Source organism: Manis javanica, chromosome 10 (assembly GCF_040802235.1).
Source record: "Manis javanica isolate MJ-LG chromosome 10, MJ_LKY, whole genome shotgun sequence".
Classification (NCBI taxonomy): Eukaryota; Metazoa; Chordata; class Mammalia; order Pholidota; family Manidae; genus Manis; species Manis javanica.
The window spans coordinates 62,530,113-62,554,356 of NC_133165.1; the positions used below are offsets into that span (position 1 = coordinate 62,530,113).

Here is a 24,244-nt window from a genome sequence, read left to right on the forward strand (position 1 = left end):
CATGGGGCAAAAGCTAAAACATCCTTGCCTGACTGGTTTATTATCCAGAAAAATAATTTTCATCATTCATGTGTAGATGCTGTTTGACCTCCCACCTTCCTGTCTTCTTCACATCACTCATTCCCATTCTGTGCTCCAGGCAGGATGAGTTAGTGCTGAAAGCCCACCATACTCTCCCTTGCCACATGCTATTTCTCCTGCCAGGGCTGTTTCTTTCACTACCATTATATGGTGACTTCTGTTTTTAGGATCCAGCTGAGGCATCATCTCTTCTGGAAAGCACCTTGGCCACACAGTCTGAGTTAGGTGCCTCCTGTCTTCAAGGGTCGCCCTGGCCACATGGAATTGTACTCTTCTCCTGGCCTGTACCTCACACTGCGCTGTGTCTCACCACTCTTGATATTCCTCATGTCTAACACATTTCATGCACAGGTTAGGTGCTCAAAGATGTTCGACAGATGATAGCCTGTGCCTCTGGAGATGCTATTATGAAAGAGGTGTAGTCAGAACTGCCCGACACCAGCCGCTGATTTGTAACTCTGTTTTTAAGGCATCTCTCATTTTTTTATTGTGGTAAAATACACATATCATGAACTGTGCCATCTTGACCATTTTTAAGTACAGCTCAGTGGTACTGAGTACAGCCATCACTGTCCTCCACATCCAGGTCTCTTCTCATCTTGCAAAGCTGAAACCTGGCACCCGTTGAAAAATAGCTCCCAATTTCTCCCTCTCCCTAGTGCCCACCAACCCCCACTCATTGTTTGTTCTTTTGTGACCAACTTATTTCACTTAACAAAATGTCTTCAAGTTTCATCCGTATGGTAGCATATGTCAGACTGTCCTTCATTTTAAAGGCTGAACAATACTCCACTGTACGTATACATCACATTTTATTTGTGTGTCTGTTTGTGGACACTTGGCTTGCTTCCACCCCTTCGCTACTGTGAATAATGTTGCTGTGAACATGGAATTCCACTAATTTTTTAAACGTGGCAAGCCTGTCCACAAACCTGTGTTTTTGCCACAAAAACACACCTTTAGTACCTTGAATACTTAAGCCCCCATCCTAAACCATTTTTCTCTGCTTTCTGCTCTGTTCCAGTCTCCCCAGCTTTGATCTTATGACTCATTTTCCCTCACTTAAAACTGCTTCTGTGGCTTCCCCTTGCATCTGTGACTCACACCCACCTTGTTTGTGGTTTCAGATCAGTAATGCTATAGGTTCAGGCTGAGTAATGCTGTAAGTCCAGTGTCAAGACTTGCTTCTGTACCTCTTGGAGTTTGGGATCTCTTGATAGGATGTTCTCCTTCCCTCCTTCACTTTCTCCTCCCCTCCAGGCTTTATCCTCCACTCTTCCAGCTTATCCCACCAAGAGAGGAGGATTCTCTGTCGGTAGTCCTCCCAGGCTCAGTTCAGCATGAAGCATCCCTTCCTTACCCTTCGCCTCTACTGCTTCCCCTCCCCCATCTCCCATGATCGCAAAGCACTGGAGAAATGACAGGTGACCTCCTGTACTAGAAACAACCAATAGCAAAATACAACCCCTCCTCCGGACAGCTGGGCGGCGGGTAGCCTGTTTCACGTCGGTTCTGATTTGGCCATCCTACCTCCTCCTTGTCATGTGCTCTCTGGTCCTGCAGCACCATCCTGTCTCCTGCTTCCTTCTCTGTAAACCCGTGCCTCCTCTGTCATTCCCCAGAGTACCATGGGCATGAGGCTGGTTGTGAGCAACACACTTACCTGAAGGTGTCAGGGCAATGGAGGAAAGCTGTGGCATGGCAAGGAACAGGAAATGGCTGCCTGCCAAATGGAGCCTTAGACAATATTGTTCTTAAATATTCTTTGCACTTCATCCCCTGAGAATTTCTCTCTGACAGTCATCTCTGGTAGGTGCTAGTAATCTACTTTGGAGCTCACTTGTCCTTATTGTCAGGAAGCCAGAAGGCTTAGGAGCTAGAAGGTAAGCCTGCATCACTCACCCGATTTGTCCCTCTTGGGAGAGTTGGCCACAGTTATGTTTGCTGCCTCTCACATCCCTCTGTGCAGCCCCAGCTCACCTGGAGGGGGTCAGGCAGCAAGGTGGAAGCATCCTAAACATTTCTCTTTGACTAAAGTTCATTCTGAATCAAATTGTGCACCACATTTTGTAATGTAAAGGTGGATGTACGGCAGGGAGCATCTGAAGTGTTGACTCACGGCATCAAACCTTCAGCATCAGTAAGTGGTTCATCAGACCTTTCTACTGTGTGTGATATTGTGCAAGAGTTTCAAAATGTTTTTTAAAAGTCTGGGCACATCTCAAATGTTGTCCTAACTGTGAGACACAGTGATTGTGACAGGTGCTGCCTGCACACGAGGGAGCAAAACAATGGCCCAGACATTATTCAAGACCCCTTAGACCCTGAGTCTGCATCATTTAATGTTTCCTCTCTGTGGAGAGGGTCTTTGGTTTATTGCTGTCTCAGCTAGTTAACCAGCTTCCTGTTTCCTATTTCAAATTCAGCAAATTATCTTTAGAGCCAAATGCTGTCTGCAGTTTCTTGAACTTGAAGGTGGCCCACATTTTTCCTGGATGGTTTGGAGTGGTCTGGGTCAGAAAGGCAAGCCCCACTAGGCCTCCACAGCCCAGCTCTCTGTGGGCCCTCATTAACTCCTGCATGCCCCACCACATGCCATGTCAGACAGCTGGTTTTCTCTAATCCTCGCCCAAGTAAGCGGCTCATTTGCTTGGGCACCATGGGGTTTTTTTGGTTAGCTGCCAGTGCTAAGCTGACCTTGTTGAAGCAACTTCTTTGTTATCTCTGCTAGGACTTAGCTTTAGTACATAAATAATACAGGGAGAGTTTGAGGAAATGAGGGGCATTTTATTCACTTGGTAACATAAATGGGACTGTGAACAAAAGTCTCCTTTCAGAACTTCCAACATGCTTTTGAGCCTGCTCACATGAAAACTAACTGGTTATATTTTCCTGGCTTTGTGGTTAGTGCGGCTTGAGAGTGAGACAGACCTCGGTTCAAATTCCAACTCCACTTCTTATGCGTTGTGTGACCTGTAGAAAGTTAAACTCTTGGCTGGTTGGTTGGCCATTCCTTCTTTCCTTCCTTAGAGAATAAGAAAAAAGTCAGAAATGTACCAGAAAAAAACATAGTGCTTTTCTATACTCCCACCACCCAGAATCAAGTATTTATTTTCTTTTAGTTATTTTTTTCTTTGTTTAGTAAGAAATTATCCCAATAATATATGCCTACACTCTTCTTTTACTCTGAATTTCTTGGGAAGTAATATCTACTTTGTTGAATTAAAATGGATAAGATAATTACAGCACCTAGCTTGGTGCCGGATTGATAGAAGACAGCTGGTACATGGCAGTTATTAGTTGCTGTTCTCTTCTAACAATCCTTGCATCTCCTCTAGGAAATACAGTTCTGATAAAGTGAGGAACTTATAAAAGTGATTTTTTTGACAACCTATTTCTCCTCTGGGACGTATTTGCTACTCCCAACTCAAGGAATTGGTGTTAATACATGTAGGAATGTAGAATACGTCATAAAAATTACTAATGTTGCAGATAATCAAAATGTATTGAAAGACCAGAACTTTGCTAATAGATGATAGGCTACATTTGGGAAACACTTTAAAATAAATGGTTGAACCAAATTTTAGAAAATTGTATGCATTATTTAAAAAGCTATAGTATTAAAGGAATAGAGGGATTGAGAAGAAAATTGGTTACTTAAACTCTGTTATGAAGATTGATTTCCTGCTTGCTGTGACCTCACAAAGCAAGTGGCTGTTGGGCAATTAATGTTAGGGCTTTATTAATTTATGAAGAGCAGGGAAGGATTAGCTTGTCGGCATTGAAGTGAATTCTTTCCAAATAGCATGTTTAAAAAAATCAAGACCATGAGAAATGTGAGCAATTTGTCAATTTAAATGAATGCTTCTTTTTTATGGACTTCCTAGACTTGTTTTGCACTGTAATCTCTATGCCAAAATGTGTGGTAACATAATTAAAGCTCCAAGAAGTTAGTCACTTGGTGGTATCATTTGTAATCTATGGCAGTGTTGATGTTTTAAATGTCTTTAGGTTTAAAGTGTAACAAGTTTAAAAAGTCTTTCCTTTAAAAAATAGTCTTAAGTGCCTTTTATACCATATAATAACAATATAGTACGTCATGTTCATATAGAGCTTCTGTGGGCCACACAGTGTGGTAAATGCTTTACCTGTATCATTCAATCCTTAGAATAACCCTGTGATGTAGGTACTTCAATTGTCCCATTTTATGGCTGAGCAAACTGAGACAATTAACTTACTCAAGTTATATAGTGACTAAGTGGTAGAGCCAGGCAGCTGGTTTCAGAGTCTGTGCTTTTTAGCTACCATTCTATGCTGAATGCCATTATCAAAAGCATCTCTCACCTGATAAGTGGAAAAATATGTGATATGTGAGCATCACATATTTTGGAGACTTGTCAGGAGACCAAGAATAGTGTTTGTGGATTTTTTTTGCACATTGCACAGATATTAGTCAAAATGACTTCATAAATACATCTGCCCATTTCTCTTGTAGTTGAATAAAAGCTCTTTTTTTTAAAGAGTAAGAAGGTATACCTCTCTTCTTGACGTGATGAGTTTATGATGTTATTTATTTTTAATGTTCATGTACTGAGTGTCAAACGTGTACAGAGCTCCATGCTAGCTGCAGGCAGGGGAGGGAAGAGATACAACAATGAATAAGACTTAGTATCTGAGCTCAAAGGAGTTTATGATCTATTGAGAGGAAAAGGTCTAACTATAAATAATTCAAAGGCATGGATGAGTCACATGTGGGAGTGGGAGAAGTGTGGCATATGGAAACCAGGTATTAAGGCAGGTTACTATTTTAAACACTTTTTATTGACATATAATTGACATATAGCATTATGTTAGTTTTAGGTATACACCATAAGGCTTTGATATATGCATATATTGTGAAATGATTACCACAATATGCAGGTATCATTTTTAGATGTTCAAGCCAGGATCCCAGTCTCATAGTAGTTGTGTGTCACAGAGGCAATTAAAAAAACATTTACTGAGTGCTGATGGTGCTTCGGGCCTGTGCTAGAAAATTACTTTGAATTTTCCCAAAATACACTGTGGTATTTAATTTTCAAGTATCAGGAAGATTTAAAATTTAGAGAAACCTTTTTTTTAGTCATAACCTATTTCCTCCCTAGCTGGCATATCTGATTGATACTGGCATTAGGCCAGACTGACATACTGGCAAGTGACACTCTGTGGTAAGCTGGGACTAAAGATAGTGGTAATTAAAGGTGCCAGTGCTGCTATATTAAGTGCATGAGCATAATAGGCCACACTTATGTGGCTTCTAGAGGAGAAGGAACATGTAGAAAGTGTACTTACTAAAAGCTGTCTGCTTCCTTAGGAGTTTTTCTCTATTACCAAAACTTCAAATTGACTTTTTTTTTCCATTTAAGTATCATTGATACACAATCTTATGATGGTTTCACATAACACAGAGGTTTCAACATTCACCCATATTATCAGGTTCTTACCCCCTCCATTGTGGTCACTATCAGTGTTGTAAGATGTTATAGAGTCATTACTTGTCTTTGCCGTGCTGTACTGCCTTCCCTGTGACTTACCTATATTGTGTGTGCTAATCATAATGCCCCTTAATCCTCTCCTCCCTCCCCAACCACCCTCCCTCACTGCTCCCCTTTGGTAACTACTAGTCCCTTCTCAGAGTCTGTGAGTCTGCTGCTATTTTGTTCCTTCAGTTTTGTTTTGTTTTTATACTCCACAAATGAGGGAAATCATTTGGTATTTGTCTTTCTCCACTTGGTTTATTTCACTGAGCATAATACCCTCTAGCTCCATCCATGTTGTTGCAAGTGGTAGGATTTGTTTTCTTCTTATGGCTGAGTAATATTCCATTGTGTATCTTCTTTATTCATTCATCTACTGATGGACACTTAGGTTGCTTCCATTTCTTGGTTATTGTAAAATGTGCTGCGATAAACATAAGGGTGCATCTGTCTTTTTGAAACTGGGCTCCTGCATTCTTAGGGTAAATTTCTAGGAGTGGAATTCCTGGGTTAAATGGTATTTCTATTTTCAGTTTTTTGAGGAACCTCCATACTGACAATGGTTGAACTAGCTTACATTCCCACCAGCAGTGTAGGAGGGTTCCCCTTCAGATTGACTTTTAAAAATGAACATGTATATGACCATTTCCAGGGATATCCTGGTGGATTCCTGTGTCTTTATGAAGGTAAACATAAAAGTGAATGTGAATTGCTAGTTATGCTACCCTTTAAAACACTGAGTCTATACTGAGTAACCTATCATAAAATTCTTCTTACCCTGAAGTATCTGTCACCCCCATAATTCAGGAGATACACATTTCCCTTTAATGTAGTTCCTAATGGCTTTCAAATACCTGTCCTGGACTCTTACACAATGAGAATAATGATCTAAAGATAATACAAGATTCTGAATAAATACATAAAAATTTAATTTGCAGTATTCTGAAGTCAAGAAATTATAATAATACATTTAAAAAATATTCTTTTTTTTTTTTTAGATAAGTATTTTTTATTGAAGGGTAGTTCACACACAGTATTACATTAGTTTCAGGTGTACAACACAGTGATTCAACATTTATATACATGATAATTCTAGGTACCAGCTATCACCATACCAAGTTGTTACAATATTTTGACTATATTCCTTATCCTATACATTACATCCCAGTTACTTATTTATTTTACAATTGGAAGTGTGTACTCTTTTTTTTTTTTTGTGAGGGCATCTCTCATATTTATTGATCAAATGGTTGTTAACCACAATAAAATTCTGTATAGGGGGATCAATGCTCAATGCACAATCATTAATCCACCCCAAGCCTAATTCTCGTCAGTCTCCAATCTTCTGAAGCATAACGAACAAGTTCTTACATGGAGAACAAATTCTTACATAGTGAATAAGTTCCATGGTGAACAGTACAAGGGCATTCATCACAGAAGCTTTTGGTTTTGATCATGCATTATGAACTATAAACAGTTCAAATATGAATATTCATTTGATTTTTATACTTGATTTATATGTGGATACCACATTTCTCTCTTTATTATTATTATTTTTAATAAAATGCTGAAGTGGTAGGTAGATGCAAGATAAAGGTAGAAAACACAGTTTAGTGTTTTAAGAGAGCAAATGTAGATGATCAGGTGTGTGCCTGTAGACTATGTGTTAATCCAAGCTAGACAAGGGCAATAAAACATCCACTTATGCAGAAGATTTCTCTCGGAATAGTGGGGGGGAGGTTCTAAGCCTCACCTCTGTTGATCCCCATTTTCTCATCTGATGGCCCCCCTGCGACTGTGCCTGTCTTAGGTTGTTCCTCCCTTGAGGAATCTTACCCGTCTCTGGCTAACCAGTCATCTTCCGGGGCCATACAGGGAAATGTTACGTTGGCAAGTGAGGGAGAAGCCTTATTGTTTGAAAAGGTTAGCTTTAAAAAATATTCTTAATGAGGACCGAAGCTAAAAGGATTTTTTTGCTTAAACTTCAGTTTACCTGAAGTTTACCTGTATATCATGTATATAATTATCATGTATATAAATGTTGAATCACTGTGTTGTACACCTGAAACTAATGTAATACTGTGTGTGAACTACCCTTCAATAAAAAATACTTATCTAAAAAAAAAAAAAAAACTTCAGTTTACCTGAAAATATAACAACCTAAAATGTATTCTCCAAGCACTGTAGTTGGTCAGTGTTTAAGCTGGATTGTGGAATTCTTATAGAGTAATAGACTCTGAGTATTAAATTGATCTCAGAGAATCATAATGTTGGAAGCTATTTTACTGGTATTGATAGTTGAACCGCACTGCATTTAAAAGGTTCTTTCATGCACTCTGGACTGCTGGGCTTGTAGGCTTTGCCTGAGAACTCCAAAGGACAGGACCTTTCGGATCTAAGTTTTGTTACAGTTTGAGCATTCTTAAATTTTGCTGATATCTGCCTCTCTGTTACTCCCACTTAGCAGTTCTGCTTCAGTCCTTCGGAGTAAACATGACTCAGTGTTGCTGCCCAGTGAGTGAGGGTTCTAGAATGAGAAAGCAAAGAGGAGCATCTGCTGAGGACCTCCATCGGGAGTTCTGGCCAGTCAGCCTTGGCCTGTGAATCAGGTCCTGGGTCCTCTGCTGGGCGGGCCTCTGGGCAGCCTGCTAACAGGACTATTTTAACCTTTGTCTTGTAACAACAAACTTCAAGAAAAGGACACCCAGATGTAAGTGAATAGAGTGCCTGCTTTGAGCCACTACCAGCTAGACTCTTGACTTTGGTTATGCCATTTAATTCTCACAAAACTCAAAGAAGTATTGTTAATTCTAAATGAGGAAACTGAAGCCCAGGGCCATAGAGTTAGTATGGCGGGCTTTGGGATTCTCGCCCTCAGAGCCAGCCCTGCTCTGGCTCCCCACACTGCCTCCCAGAGGGTCTTATGGGGGCGCAGTGACCGTGTGCCTCCATTCGCCTCCCCATCAGTCCACACCTTCTACATCTTCTGAGTGAACTCAGCTGGGAGATGGAAGGCTCCCAGGCCGGCCGAGCCAACATTAATGTCAATTCTAATCTCTCTCTCCTTCTCTCTCCTCACCATCAAAATTAAGCATATTCTTTTCAAGGGCATTGCCCTTCTCTTTTCTAGGAACATATATTTCTAAGCCACACTGATCTGTATCAATAGGGATGAGAAACCCTCTCCTTTTACATCCCTTCACTAGGTCAAAAGAATCTTAGAATGGCTTGGTGTAAAAGGTTGGGACATCAAAACTAAACAGTTAATCATGACCAGGTTAAACAGTGATTTCACCTTCAAAAGTGATGGGTCTGACTCTTACAGTTCCACTGTTGATGTGAAAGTGAAGAGCTGAATATCACAGTTACAAGAAGAGCACAGATAAGCTTTGTCCTTGGCCTGTTTTCATGTGAAATTTAATAGTTCAATAAAATAAAGCGCTGGGAAAACATTGGGCTATACAGTACTTAGGAGGAGATAGAGAGAATGGTATGCCTCTGGGAGCTTGCTTAGTGTTTTGAATGAACCTTTCACTGTCCTATCACTGCCCACTTTCTCTCTCCCTCAGTGAATTACTCTATCAGCTAAGTTTTTAATTAAAAAATTTCTGGTCTATAAATAAAACTGTTTTTTCTGAAAATACTTCATCCAGAATATTGGAGTGTGTTTGGGGGATGTAAGGAGTGGTTTTGTTTTTGAGAATATCTGAGTAAAAGGAATGATCCTGAGAAAGCATAAGGAGGGAGTATTGGGAGGTAGAAGGCAGTGCTGGGTGAGACTCGGTGTTGGGATCTTCTCTGTTCCATGCTTGATGGAGTCCTTTATCTGAAAGAAAACACAAAAGCCATACTTCATAGTCTTCAAGGATGGTTTTTATAACAAAGGGGAGGAAATCATACAAAAAGAAAACCAAATGTCTCATGTACACAATGTGGATGCATCAGGTAATTGTAAGGTTTTTTAAAATTCCTGTCCCCGTGTCTCTTTCATGAAGGGAAATCTCTTTCTGATGCTCATCTCCATGAGCTCATAGCATGGGGGCTCCATCCTGGACAATGAAGGAACTATTTATTTATTTATTTATTTATTTGTTCTTAGGTTCTTTTATTTTTTTTAATTTTTTATTAAGATATTATTGATATATACTCTTATGAAGGTTTCACATTAAAAAAACAATGTGGTTACTACATTTACCCATATTATAAAGTCCCCACCCATACCCCCATGCAGCCACTGTCCACAGATTCACTGTTTGCCTTCTCTGTGCTACACTGTTTTCCCCGTGATCCTCCACACCATGTGTACTAAACATAATACCCTACAATCCCCTTCTCCCTCCCTCCCCACCCACCCTCACGCACCCTCCCCTTTGGTAACCACTAGTCCCTTCTTGGAGTCTGTGAGTCTGCTGCTATTTTGTACAGAACCACTTATTAAGGCCCTACTTTTAGGTGCATCTGAGGAGAGTGCTGTACTTAAGATGTTGGCCACATTAGTGTCCCTCTCGGAGATATACTACTTTTGCTATTCAGGAGTTGAGCAACAGACCTTAAAAAATTGTGGGGAACGCAGAGAGGAGATTAGTGTTTTTTCTGCCACCAGACCCCCACCCTTTTTGTTAATATGAGTGCAAATATGTGCCCATCTCCTGCTCAAGTGGGGGACAGCACTTGGCCTGGCATCTGCCAGATTGCCTCTGACCCTGTGACTTGTGTGCTTGGGGACTGCCTGGGAACTCCTTCACGTGAGGGTGAGTTCCAGGTCCGCTGGCCCAGAGCAGGCGGCTTCCTGTGGTTATTTTCTCTCCTCACAGCAGACGTCTGGGGCTTCTTGGTGATTCTCACCACTATACTTCTGTTTAGTCCCTGAAGATAATCACGTAGGCCCTTTTTATTTTAAGATTTTACTGTTAGACAAAAAATAGCAGCATGTTGAAAATCACAGAAGTCCCAGACCCAATTCCCTTCTGGAAGCCCCTGGAGACATAGCTTTTGTTCCTTCTGTTGGGCTTTTCCTTCCGTATTCTTCCCATTTCTCCCATTAGAGGGATAATTTGCTCTTACGGAAGCCTGAGTCCCAGAATGTAGGCCTGCAGATGCTGGGATAGCCAAATGAACCCTACTTCCTTGTGTCCGCCTGCAAGCTTGCATCTCTGGGGTGCTGCTTAGCCATTATATTCTCAGATGTTTGGGTTGCTTCCTCAGATGCTTGTTTTCTTTAGCAATCCAAGTTACAGATTCTTATCCAATGTGATGTTTTCACTGAGGCTTCCTTTCCCCCAAATTGTAACTGCTCTGGGCTATGTCAAGATAACTGGCATGATGTTATCTTGATGTGCCAGACTTGGATTAACTGATATTATCTAATCAGTAAAGATCACTCAGTAAAGAGTGATGGTATTTGGCTGTGGCTGGAAATCTCACCAGCTAGATTCTCAACCAAAGTCCATGCTGGCATTGTTTCCTCTGCAAGTTGACTGCAGATGACATCTGCTTTTAGAAAACAATATTCCAGACATGAAAAAGAAACTGTGAGTCATACAATAAATATAATATAGGCTAGTGCCATGGCTGCTTTTAGAACATTGCATTTTAGTGTTTAACTATCTGTTTGCTATAAAAGTTGGCAGTCTTGGATTTTCCCTCCAGTGTAAACAAAATATAATTTAATTCCTTTGCTACCTGTTGCTACCTCTTTAATTTTTTTTTTCTGATTTCAACTTGGGTAGTTTAGAATAGGAGGTTTTTAAGGAAATATTTGTTTTCCTTGTAATAAATCTGAGGTGATGTGTAATTTTTATCTTGAAAGTAAACAAAGCCCTGGCGCTTAATCGTAAGGAAGAATTGCAGAGAGAGAGACCATTTTATAAGTCATGGCATATGTGGGTACATTGGCAATCTAGGGTCTCCACTTTAGCTTTGCCATCCCAGAAATACGATTTCTTCAGCTCACTGAGAGTTGAGTGAACTCAGGGGTGTTGGCAGCTATTAGCTGGTCAGTACATTCTCTCCTCTGCAGAAAGTCTCTATGGGAAACGAAATGATAATCAGAAGTTTGCTTGGTGCACATGGAGTCAGAGCCAAAGAGAGTGGGAGTGGGTGGTCTGAGTGGCATAGAACAGCCAGCCCTGGAAGGTGGGCGCCCTCCTCTCCACTCCAGAGGCACCATGTGGCAGAGCCTATGGCTCCTCCTTTTGGCTGCCGAGGCCGTCTTTCCTGCTGGTCCACTGCTAAAAACAGCGTGAATAGCCTCTCTTGTTAAAAGAGAACATAAAACCCAGTAAGGTTTGTGCTGATGTGAACTCTGGAAGATGAGACTGTGCACATAGACACCAGTGTTTTCTCCTGGATTTTCTCTTTCTGTCTGTCTTCCTTTGATTCTGAGTGTTCACCATCATCACCCTCAGGAGCCTATGGTGCCTTCTAAAAAAATTGGCCTGAGCCAGGCATCAGGCCTCTGTTACTGTTCTCAGCATAGCTGAGATTGTCCAAAACAGTCAAAGGACATTTTCTTAGAATTAAAAGAAAGCTAAAGGAAAACAAATGTGCTGAAAATTCTAAAAGTGTCAGGCTGATGGATAGATTTGTGTACCTGAGCTTTGTGTAAAATGCTGGGAAATATGAGCCAGGTCATCACAAAGGTTAAACAACGATTTCATCTTCTAAAGTGTTGAGGCAGAGCACCACCTTTTTCAGTATCCCCCCCACCCCAAGTCAGGCAGGTGTAACTGAGTAGCTTATAGACCCTTAGCAGCTGAGATGCCTTTTGCAGATGACTAATCTCATTTGAACAGATTCTTTCATGTTTAGAGCTGTATCATTTCTGATATTGTCCTCAGATTGTACCTTCACAAAGCCCAGAATGTACTAAGTGTGCCAGAGTCATAAGAATAACTATTTTTTTAATCTTTCAGAATATAAGGAATGCATTTTTAAAAAAATTCAGTACTTTTCAATCAATACCAACCATTGTTTTTGATGCTCAAATTGTTCTATCTTTGGCCAATAGTAGCCTGTTGATGTGGCTCTCATGTTCTTTTGACATGACCCAATTAGTCATGGAGTACTTCCTTTCTTCCTGAGCTCATCAGAATGTTTCAGGCAGGTCTTGTATTTTCTCTGGCCCAGATCTGGAATAAGTCACACCTCAAAGGAGCCCTGGTTTCTTTTAGGGGGAATAGTTTTTAGAGACCACTACCTTGGTGCTGAGGGTATTCATTGCTGCTGGATTGTCCTTGGTTCTAAACCTATTTAGTGGCTTCATACGTATTTTTTGAAAAGAAAAAAGATGAGTTCATACTGGTATTTCCAATTTAAACATACTATTGTCGGATTTTTAAAAAGCTTAGTACCTTTGTACACTTGTATTTTTTTTAATTTTGGTATCATTAATCTACAATTACATGAAGAACATGATGTTTACTAGGCTCCCCCCTTCACCAAATCCCCCCCACAAGCCCCATTACAGTCACTGTCCATCAGCGTAGTAAGATGCTGCAGAATCCCTACTCATCTTCTCTGTGTACACTTGTATTTTTTGTTACAACAAAAACATCTTGGTTCCTTTTGACCTTAACATGATTATCTGCTTTATTCTATGATGTACATAAGAATTTAAAAAATAACACTGACATTTTAATAACAATGCTACTGAATAAAATTTATGATCTCTTTGAAGCTCTATTTGCCCTTGGAATATATTATATGTCACCAGTGATGTATAGTCATAATACTTTACTCTAAAACAACTTATCTTTTTCTGTGTTTTTATGCCATCAACAGCATACTCAGTTTGGTCCATTTGTTTCTTTCATTTTTCAATTTTTAGGATTTTCTTTTAATTTAATTTACGTAATATTATTAATATAACATGTTATTCCAGATTTAAAACTATGTAAGGCACATCCAGAGAAGTCTTAGTTTTCCATTCCTCTCTCCTCCACACTGTTCCCTCCCACATAAATACTTTTCAGTTTTTGGTTTATCCTTGTAGTGTTCCTTTTCTAAATATTCCATTGGTGAATGTTGTAGCTTAAGAATACCTTTTTTTCTTAACTGTAACGATAGTTAATAGTTCTGAACTACTTAAGTGCCTGGTTGGAGAGAGGAGGAGGCACTTTTTTTTTTAACTGCTTTTAGATGGGAACTCTTTTTCCTTGAGCCCATTCTTCTAGGAGAAACAATAAGAGAAACAAATTATTGTTTTTAACATGCTTCCCATGCTTCTCCAAGCTTCCAGGTAAGACTTTAACACAATTTGGTGTGAAACTTGTGCTTCACTATGCCAGTTTGGCCGCCGCGCTTCCAGGTCGGTGCTGTGGACTGAGACTGACCCTTCCCACGCTACCCAGATGAGGCGGGCACTTGCTTCTTCCTGGTGTTCTGCACCTGAAACTTGCCCCCTTTGGTGCCCCTTCCAGCCTCTCGCAAATCTTGGGAGAAGCACGGAAATCTCTGTTGCTTCTGGTCTCCAGGCGCAGTTGCTCGCCCACCCGCCCGATCTAGGGCTCCCCGGCTCCCCGGCGCAACGCTCCCCGGGCGCAGGGGTCGGGAGCGGGCCTGGCGCTGGGGAGCGAGGGCCGCCCCGCCTGCGCACGGTGGTGCCGGGATTGGGGGCGGGAGCGACGCCTCCGTCTCTGCGCTCGCTGGATCCCGCCCTCCTCCCCGCCCCAGGCCCTCCTCCCCGCCCCGAGCCCTCGCATGCCTCAGCCGTGCAGGCTCCGCACTGCAGATCCCCACCGGCCGCCTCGCGCTCTGCGGTTCTCGCGGTGCCGCTTAGGTCCGCTCGACCTCCGAGCGCCAGCTGCGCTCTCGCTGCTCCCGAGGGACCCTGGATTAAGCCGCCTCACCAAACCCCGCGCGTGCAGTCACTGCGCCAGTGGGTAGAGGGAATCCAGGGGGACTGTGGCTGCACCGGAGCCCGGGCGCTCTCGGATGCGGCAGGACAAGCTGACCGGCTCCCTGAGGCGCGGAGGGAGATGTCCGAAGCGGCAGGGTGGCGGCGGCAGCGGCGGCGTAGGCACCATCCTGAGCAACGTACTCAAGAAGCGCAGCTGTATTTCCCGGACCGCGCCCCGGCTGCTCTGCACCTTGGAGCCGGGTGAGGACCGGGGACTACAGTTGGGGCACTGGAAAGTAGCGCGGCGTCCCCGGAGCTTGGTGTCTCTGACTCTGCTGGACTCCGCCCGGTGCAGGGTGCCGCTGCTCGGCGTCAGCAGGGCTGGGTTGGCCTGGGAGGGAAGAGTGGACCAAGGCCCGAGCGGGGGCAGCGGCCTCCCAAGGCGCGGAGGACCGGCTGTTCCGGCCTGCTGCCCGCGGGCCCTCACCCCACAGCCCGTGCGTGGTCCAGCTCTGCTTGTGCCTGGAGCTGCTGGCAAGCCGCGCGCTCGGCCTTCTCCGCATGGTGGGGAAGTGCTGGCGGGTGCCGGGCTATCAAAGGCTACGCAACCAATTGTACTGCGGGCTCCGAAGAAGCCAGACCTTGAGAGGAGTGTGAGAAACGGAGAAAGGCACGGGTTTGATGCTTGAGGTTGGGAGGAAAGGCAGCACCAGCAAAGGAAAAATTGGGTTCCTGCAGCTTGAGTGCTGGGGTCAGCTCGCCTGGACCTTCTAATTTATGTGCCTCCTCGGGGAGCTGGCAGGAACACTCCTGCAAGTACAAATCTTATAGGTAAAGTCTAGATGGGCGCCTGGCCGTGTTAGGCTAGGCCCTTTTCTGCTGTTAGTTTTTGTTTCTACATCCCTGCGTCTCCAGGCTGTATAACTCCGCGTCTGCTCCACCAGCCGGCATCCCTCCCGGGGTTTTATGAGCTCGGCCCTGGCGCGGGCGCCTGGCACAGAGCTTTCTGGTAAGGGGCAGCCACAGAGGCAGCCGGCTGTACTCGCACCCTTGCATAGCTCTTACCTGTCTTCGGAGTGGCACCAGCTGGGTCCCCCCCTCCCCCCCCCCCGCATTCCCCGCCTCCTAGTGCCTTCGGGGACCTGCTACCCTGAGGTTGCGGAGGAAAATCTGCCAGGACGGAGCCCCAAGGGGTGGAACGCTTCGCTGCCTTTCTGAACCTCGTGGTTTCTTTGTTTTTCTCCCCAAGGAAGTGTCTAGTTGCAGAGACTAGTGTTTGTTCACCATCTTCCTTTATCCTTAAAAACAAAACAAAAAACCTTCCTATGTTAAAACTTTTATATTCCTGAGTCCGGAAAAGCCATGATTATCAGATGAAACATAAACCTTCTCCCCTCCCTCATTCAGTTAGATGAAAGAGGTGGCAGTGACCTGATTTCAGCTTTTACATGCAGGTGGTGAGTGATCAATTCCTTTTCAGTCTTGTGACTCATTTTTGATCATGAGAAAATAGTTGTGGTTTAGACTAAACCCAGCCAGGTTTCAGCGCTGGTCAGCATAATGCCCAGCAGGTGCCCTGGAAAAGTCGAGGGAGCTTATTCGGTCATACATACAGGGAATCCAGGACTTTTAGGTCGGTTAATAACAGCGTAGGACCAAATTTCCTGGTCTTTGTTACAATAAAGCAAACGTCACGACTATACGCTCCTCCATTCAGCACCCTGAGTCTGGACAGCAACCTCGCTAGGAGTCTGTTCCATCGCGTTAAATCCTGCGCTCCATTTGGAGGCGCTCTTCTGGCCATTGTTCCCATTGCTCTGTACTGCAGCAGGTCTTCATTTAAATCATCGCAGACAGATGAAAATTTGACTATATACCTTCGGAGAAGAAAATTCTGTCTATCTAGGCAAAGTATGATTTCAGCCCTAAAGCTTAAAAAAGAACTATCAGGGCATTGATTGGACGCCTGGGATTACACAGCTTGACTTTAGAAATGTAGGACCCAACTCGTGTGTTCATAGTACCCTTCCAGGAGGGGCATCTGCATGAGTCAGAGAAGGTTTTCTAAAGTTGTGGATGATTTGGAATTAGAGTTCAGTTATATTTTTAGCGTGTAGTGTACAGTTAAACATACCAACTTTTATTTTCAATGAATAAATAATAAATATATCATGACAGAATTAAAAAATAGATGAAAATGTCCAAATAGGATTGCTAAAATGGATTATTTTGTAAGTGGGAAGGCAGTGACATTATTTTTGTAACTTTTGATATTCTGAAGTTTTCGTAATAGACTTGCTCCACCAGGCCAGTGTCCTAGAAAACAAATTTTTTAAGTGAGAATTCTCTTCCAAAGTTTCATAAATTTTAATTATACCATGGTAGATGATTTATAGTTAGTAAATCATCACAATAATCTGCTGAGATAGATGTTATTATCCTCATCTTAAAGATAAAAAAATGAGACTGAGATAGGTTAAACACTTTGTTCCACTGTAGGGACTGAAGTTGAATGGAGGTCTGTAGGACTCTAAGCTTGTGGTGTCATTTTTTTTTTGTTTTTATTTTTGCAGTACACCAGACAGCTGTGGAAACTACCATCCTGTGTGATAAGCTCCAGCTTATTGCCATAGGATTTTTCTTTTAACAATATTGGCTGAAACTTAATAAAAATAAATGCTTAAAAATTTTATGATGATTCAGTAGGGTCAGATTAATCAAAATTAATCAATTTTGATATAACTTGTTATTTTATCCCCAAATAACAGTTATCTATGTATTTTTTCTTTTAGGAGTTGACACAAAGTTGAAGTTCACTCTTGAGCCATCTTTAGGTCAGAATGGTTTTCAGCAGGTAACTTTTTTTTTGGTTTTGAGAATATTCTTATTTTGAGGTATCTACAGGGTATGCTGAAATGTATTCTTTTTTTTTTTGAAATATATTCTTAAAGTGGGAAAATTAGCATATACTTTGATATGCATAATAAGACAAATGAGTTTTTAAAAATTATACATAAAATAACTGACTAAGCTACAAGTGGCCTGGGTTTATACTTCCAGTGAAAAATTTTGTACTCTCTGTTAATGGAACAAGCGTGAAAAAATTAAGAAAACCAAACATCTAGTATTCTGAATCCAAAATGCACATTTTTGTTTCTGAACCAGAGCTTTCCTAACCATTGTGTGTACTGCAAATGGGTCATAGGTGTGTTAAGGGTATGTAAGGAGGGGGTCTTGGGGCAGTTATAGCCCTCAGAGCAGTCATATCTAGCTGGAAGAAGCTCTGTTTACCCTAGTGTGCTGTACAAATTTTTCATTTTCTGTGGATGTCAAGATGGAAAAAGGTTTAAAAGTGTTTATCCAGGTAAACAGTATCACTTTGCTAATATTTCTTCTTTGTTCCCTAGTGGTATGATGCTCTCAAGGCCGTTGCCAGACTATCAACAGGAATACCAAAGGAATGGAGAAGAAAGGCAAGGACAATTTGTAGGGCTGAAATACAGAACACAATCACTCTGTCCCTCTTTAAAGTGTCTTGAAAGTCAAAAAGTATATTCTAGATTTAGTAATTTGAAACCTGTTTCTCTTCATTATCTATTCATTCAATAAGTATTTATTGATTATTCTGTGCCAGGCACTGTGGAAACAGCAGCGGAACAAAACACAAACCAAAGTTTTTGTCCTCATGGAGGACAATGAATGCAGCATAAAGTATGTCAGATGTTGCTAAGTGCTGTGCATAAAAATAAAGCAGAGAAAGAAATGGGAGTGTGGGGGAATGGGGATAAGGGGGTGGAATTTTAAACAGCGAGGTGATATTTGAATAGGGCCCTGAAGGAAGTGAACAGTTGGCCACATGCAGCTAGCTGGGGGAAGAGTATGCCAGAGAGGAAATGCCCTCAGGTGAGGGCATCTCAGGAGTATGTATGCAAACAAAAGCAAGTGGCCAGGTGGTTAAGGCACAGTGAACAAAGGGAAAAGCAATTGAAGAGAGACTTGTCAAGATAATGTGATGAGGTAAGGGAATGACAAATCCTATAGAACCTTATAAGCCATAATAATACTTTTGCCCAGTGAGAGATGGGAGTCATTGGGAAATGTTGAACATGGGAGTAACATGCTACAATTTACGATGACCACTCTCATTACAAACTTGAGGATAGGAAATATTCTTGAGAATATGCAGAAGCAGGAAGACCAGTAGAAAACTTGAAATAATTCAGATAAGATATGGATCAGAGTTTTGGTCCATATCAAAAGATGGAGAGATGGGGTCAGATTCTAGATGTATTTTGAAGGCGAGTTGACCTGAATTCCTATTGTATTGAATATAAGGTATAAGAGGTATGTCAATGATGATTTCAAGATTTTAACCTGAGCTTCTGGAAGGGTAGAGTTACTTTTTACTCAGCTGAGAGGAGCAGATGTGTGTGTTTGTATGAATGTATGTGTAGTTGAGGTGGTGGTCAGTTAGATGATTGGTTTTGGATTAATTAAGGTTGAGATGCCAGTTGGGCATTTGGACATATTCTGATGCTTAGGAGAGAAGTCTGGCTGAAGATATTAATCAGTGTTATTCCTGCTCACTTATGTTCAAATGCCAAAACTCAAAATGCTCCCGTAGTATATTAATTTACAAACCTAGTCTTAATACTTTTAAAATTTGAACATTGGGGGTTCCTTGAAATATGCATTAAAATGGCATTATAAAATACATCTTCAGAAATAGCTTTAAAGATAAGGTAATCAAAGAAGTAAAAATATCCACTGGCTCTTTTGAAAAAATAATTATTTATAGGAGTGCATCTTTCAGTTTCTGTGTGTGTGAGAGAGTGATTTAAAGGCAGAGGCCATTCTGTGGTGGTCATTAAATGACCAGGTGGCTGTTGCCCAAGCATAGAGAATAAGTCAGAGCCAAGCAAAACATGCTCACAAGATAATATAGCTAATCCAGTGAACTGAAATAAAATTTGAAAAAATTTAAAATTTTCTTAACTCTCTCTCTACTGGCTGGATCATTGCTTGGTACATAGTAGGAACTCAATAAAATTAATTGAAAGAATTAAAAGCCCTACTTGGTGCAATTCAGTACAGCAAGCATTTCAGTAAAAAGTAGATTTCTGCACGTGGGCTACACCTGGTCTAGAATCAGTTCCCATTTTCTTGTTGGATGCAATAACTTTTTAAATAATGAAAGATAAAATTATGTATTTTACTTTAGCATTCTTTATCTGTTAAATTTTAGGTTTGGTTGACTTTGGCAGATCATTATTTGCACAGTATAGCCATTGACTGGGACAAAACCATGCGTTTCACTTTCAATGACAGGAGTAATCCTGATGATGACTCAATGGGAATTCAGATTGTCAAGGTAATGCCCTGAACTTGGCCTATTATCCTAATTTAGAAGGATTCTAAGAGCCACATGTTTCCTGGACAGAGACTCAAACCTCACAGTCTGAATGTCTGTACATTTTCTGCTTCATCATTTCATTAGATAACAACCTTTTTAAGAAAATTAAAGTATCATTGATATGCAATCTTATGTTGGTTGCAAACATACAACACAGTGGTTCAACAGTTACCCATGTTACTAAATCCTCACCCCCTCTAATGTGGTCACTATCTATCAACGTAGTAAGATGTTACAGAATCATTAACTGTATTCTCCGTGCTGTATTCCCGTACCCATGACCAGCTTATATTGTGATTGCGAATTATTGTGCCCTTCTATTCCCTTTCTCCTCCTCTGGCACCCATTCCAGCCCCTCCCCTTGGTAATCATGTCCCTTCTTGGTGTCAATGAGTCTACTGCTATTTTATTCCTTCTGTTTTGCTGTGTAGGTAACAATCTTTTAGTACGGAATTTTGACTATGTCTTATTTTCATAAATTAGGTTATTGCCAGTAATTAGAAAATGTTTCCATTCATATTCAATTTTTTTATGTTGCTCACATGATAGAAGGGTGAAATTACTTTTTTTTCCTTTAGGATGTGTCAGTGCTGTTAACAGGACTTTTACATAAAAGTCACTGATTGAGAAATTTAAAGTGATGTATATTTCATATTCGAATAATGGGCACTTATTAGGGTCTTCGGTAATTTCTCAGCTGTCAATTTATGAAGATAGTTTTGACTGATGGGTCTACTTAAACCAGAAGCTCAAGGGTTCAGCCAGCTGTGGAGTCAGCTCTGGTTTGTCTACCAGGATTATTAACAGTTCATTACAGCCTGGTGCCAAAAACTAATTTGATTTGCTCTCCCTACTATTCTTACATAAGCCTCTAGCACATTGTTTTTATTTTATATGAGTACATTACAGTGTGATGCTGAGTTGGGGCTTTAAAAAAGTTTTTTCATTTAAAGTTTGACCACCAGGAAATGGTTAATGTTTTGGCAGACTGGAAGATACTTTTTCATGAGGAAGTACTAACTAAAAGGAGCTACTTTGTGGTATAACTTGGTTTGTTTTAGACAAATGCTAAAAAAAAATTATGCAGTATTATTTTATATGCTTGAAAATCCTTTGTACTATATACATTTTAGCTCTTTATTTGGAATTTTGCTATGTTTCTCAGAAAAGAAATCTATATTTGAAATTGTTTCTGTTTAAATTGTACATTAAGGCAATGCACATTTTACAACATGTTATTAAGAAGATCTTTCATTTTTCTCACTAGCAGGAATGCTATGTCAGTAAAGTGACTTCAGCTCCTGAAAATCATAGTCTCTGTTTAGTTATTCAATGTAGATATTGTCCTTATTAAATATTTCTGTCATTTCTGTCCTTTCTACCCAAATTTATAAAATAATTTGGATAGAATGATTTTTCTGTCTTGGGTAAAATGATTTCTCTCTCTCTGCAGTACAGATTGCATTTTTTGCTATTTTGATTTTGCTTCTTAGTAATATTTAGTTTTTGTTAGCTAAATATGTCTTTTTATAGAAAGGAATAATGTTAGCCTTTATCATGCATGTATGAAATGAAATGACTGTTGTTTTATCTGAGACATATTATTAAAACTGTAAATTTATATGTAATTATAATGTAAGTGTAATTTCTGAGTTATTTTTTGTGTTAATTCCAGAAACACTATAAGTAGAAAATTCACCTGGGTGAAGTTGCCCTTGAAAATATCTGTTGGTCAACTACATGAAATTTATTGAGTCAACTCAATAAAAACTGCAAAAAAGGCTTTTAGCATATTAGAAAATATTAGGAAAAAAATTGTTTTGGCCTGTGTATATAAGGTGAATAAACACTTTTTAAAGTATCATTGATATACAATCCTTAGAAGGTTTCACACAGACAACGTGAAACACTGATTTCAACATTCACCCATATTATCAAGTCCTCAGCCCCTCTCTTGGAGTCACTGTCAGTGTAGTAAAATGCTATAGAGTCATTACTTGTATTCTCCATGCTGTATAGGTGCATATACATTTTTAAACAGTAACATTCATGTTGAAAATCTGATTCTCTTTAAGGCTGAGGCAAAAAAATAACTAACGTCATTCTTTTTTGAGAGAATATAAGGAGTTATGTTAAAAAATTTGTTTCCCTCCCATTTTAGGACCTTCACCGCACAGGCTGCAGTTCTTACTGTGGCCAGGAGGCTGAGCAGGACAGGGTGGTGCTGAAACGGGTCCTGCTGGCTTATGCCCGGTGGAACAAGAATGTTGGGTACTGCCAAGGCTTTAACATCCTGGCTGCGCTGATTCTGGAAGTAGTCGAAGGCAATGAAGGGGATGCTCTGAAAGTGAGTATCAGGCTATGAGGAAGGCAACCCAAGTCTTCTGAGAGTGAAATATTGGAACTTTAATTTCTCATCCCTGATGCCCCACCCCTTTCCAAGTGTTTACTACACCTTTGTAATTTCCTGTGAGACCATTCCCCTTAGGTTAAAGCAAGGTCAAGTGAGGAGAATGATTATGTTTTTAGTCTCACTTCTAAGACATCATATTTTTAATGCAGTTAAACACTAATTGTATTAATTACCCATTGCATCACAAATTAGCTGCTTAAATCAGCAAGCATGTATTACCTCACAGTTTGAGTTAGGGATCTGGTGCAGCCAGGCTGGCTCAATGTCACATCACTGTGGCATTCAGACTGTGGGCTAGGGCTGCAGTCTCACCTAAGGCTCGGTTACAGGGAACATGTACTTCCAAATTTGGCCACGTGGTGGTTGGCAGGATTTAATTTCTCACAGGTTGTTGGGCTGAGGGCTTCAGTCTTTTGCTGGCTGTTGGTTGGAGGCTTTTTTTTTTGTTAGTTTCTTGCAGTTGGGACTATACATCTCACAATATGGTGGCTGGCATCTCTTGGGGTGGACAAAAGAATGAGAAAGGTGAAGAGATTGTTACAGGTTTGTGGCTTCATATCAGAAGTGACATTCCATCATTTGGCTGTACTCTGTTAATTAGAAGCCAGTTACTAGGTCCAGCTCATACTCAAAGGGAAGGGCTTAGAAAGGATGTGACTGCCAGGAGGTTGGGGTCACCAGGGGTCATGTTAGAAACTGTCTCCTCTTCCAGTTCTGCTTAATTCTGGCTGGATCTTCTTATTAGGTTCTTTATTCTATCCAGGGGTGAAATCTGGAGGAGAGAGGCTGAGAGTGAATGTCTATGATGGAAGGTGTTTGTGTGGAGAAAGGTTATGGAAGTGAATTATAGTTATTAACTTTTAATCTTTGATGCCTAGAACCAATAAAATAAAATAAAATAAAAGTTCTGGAAGCACTTTGAGCTGGGAAGCTAGCAATTTAAGCTCACAGGTCTGTGAATTACCAGGAATAATTTTTATGAGAAATGAAGCATTTCAAATGTGCAGGATGGCCACTGCCTTATTTGCTTGGGGGAATATGGGGTTACTAATTCACATTTGAACCCTCCAACTGCTGTTGATTGCAATGCCTTGTGATGAATAGGATGGATACCTAGTCTTTGTATTTAAGAGCACCCCTCAACTCTGTGTTTGTTTGTGGTGAATACCTTAGTGATTTCCTCCTGGTTTTATATACATCAGGTGTAATTAATTATAAATCCACCCTGATATAATTAAATCTGTATTCACCCTCTCACGTTTTTTTTTTCATGTATTTAGGGTAACAGCTTTGAAGCTACTTGTTTGTCAAATAGGTGGGGGTAGGAGGAGGCAGGGACAAATCAAATATATGAATTTAAAATATTGTTAATTAAGCAATTTTGTTTACTCAGTCTTATCAGCTTTAGGCAATTTTTTTTCAAATATAATTTGTATGACTATAAAAAGAGAGCTGTTTTGTTGAGAAGTTAATTGAGGGTGGAGTGGAGAGGTTTGGGAAAGGGGATATACATGCCAGTCAGATCATGAAAGGGCCCTGTGATACTTGAGAATCTAAAAATCTGCATTAAAAAGATGGATTAGATGAAGTTGAGAAACTGAATATTTATATTTCTGCCTCTAAGAAAATGAACTCCATGGAATTAAATGTCATCATCATCATTTTAATCTTGTGGTTAGACATTTAATTTGCATAGGAAGGTTGGATTCATGAAGAAACACTTCTGATGCAAAAGAAAATATGGACTCTCATTGTTTTCCCAGCAGTTACTTTGGCCTCTGCAAGCTGCAATTGTTAGGGAAGTATATAGTTTATTAGAAGTAGGTAAACTATGTTTTTTCAGCACTTTCTATTTTTTCTTAGTAACTTTTTAACAATTTGTTAAAAATTCAAGGCTCCACCATTCCTATATATATATTTTTAAAAACACTTTAATTTTCTAGAACAGTTGTAGGTTAAAATTGAGAGAAAGGTCCAGAGAT

At 40.7% G+C, this 24,244-nt stretch overlaps 1 protein-coding gene across 6 annotated transcripts in view; it reads left to right on the forward strand.

The window, feature by feature from the left end:
- Positions 1–24,244, forward strand: part of TBC1D30 (TBC1 domain family member 30) — an 80,162-nt gene that overhangs the window by 26,439 nt on the left and 29,479 nt on the right. For 4 of the 6 annotated variants that reach the window (XR_005058233.2, XM_037007157.2, XM_037007158.2 and 1 more), the window contains 4 exons: positions 17,229–17,290; positions 17,844–17,909; positions 19,682–19,807; positions 22,011–22,196. Coding sequence is in view for 5 of the 6 variants with exons in the window: in XM_037007157.2 (XP_036863052.1) it covers positions 17,229–17,290; positions 17,844–17,909; positions 19,682–19,807; positions 22,011–22,196 (440 nt within the window). In the remaining variant the exon portion in view is untranslated. Of the gene's footprint in view, positions 1–13,676; positions 14,698–17,228; positions 17,291–17,843; positions 17,910–19,681; positions 19,808–22,010; positions 22,197–24,244 lie in introns of those variants that run through there. The other 2 variants (XM_037007160.2, XM_017661722.3) reach the window with 2 other exon arrangements.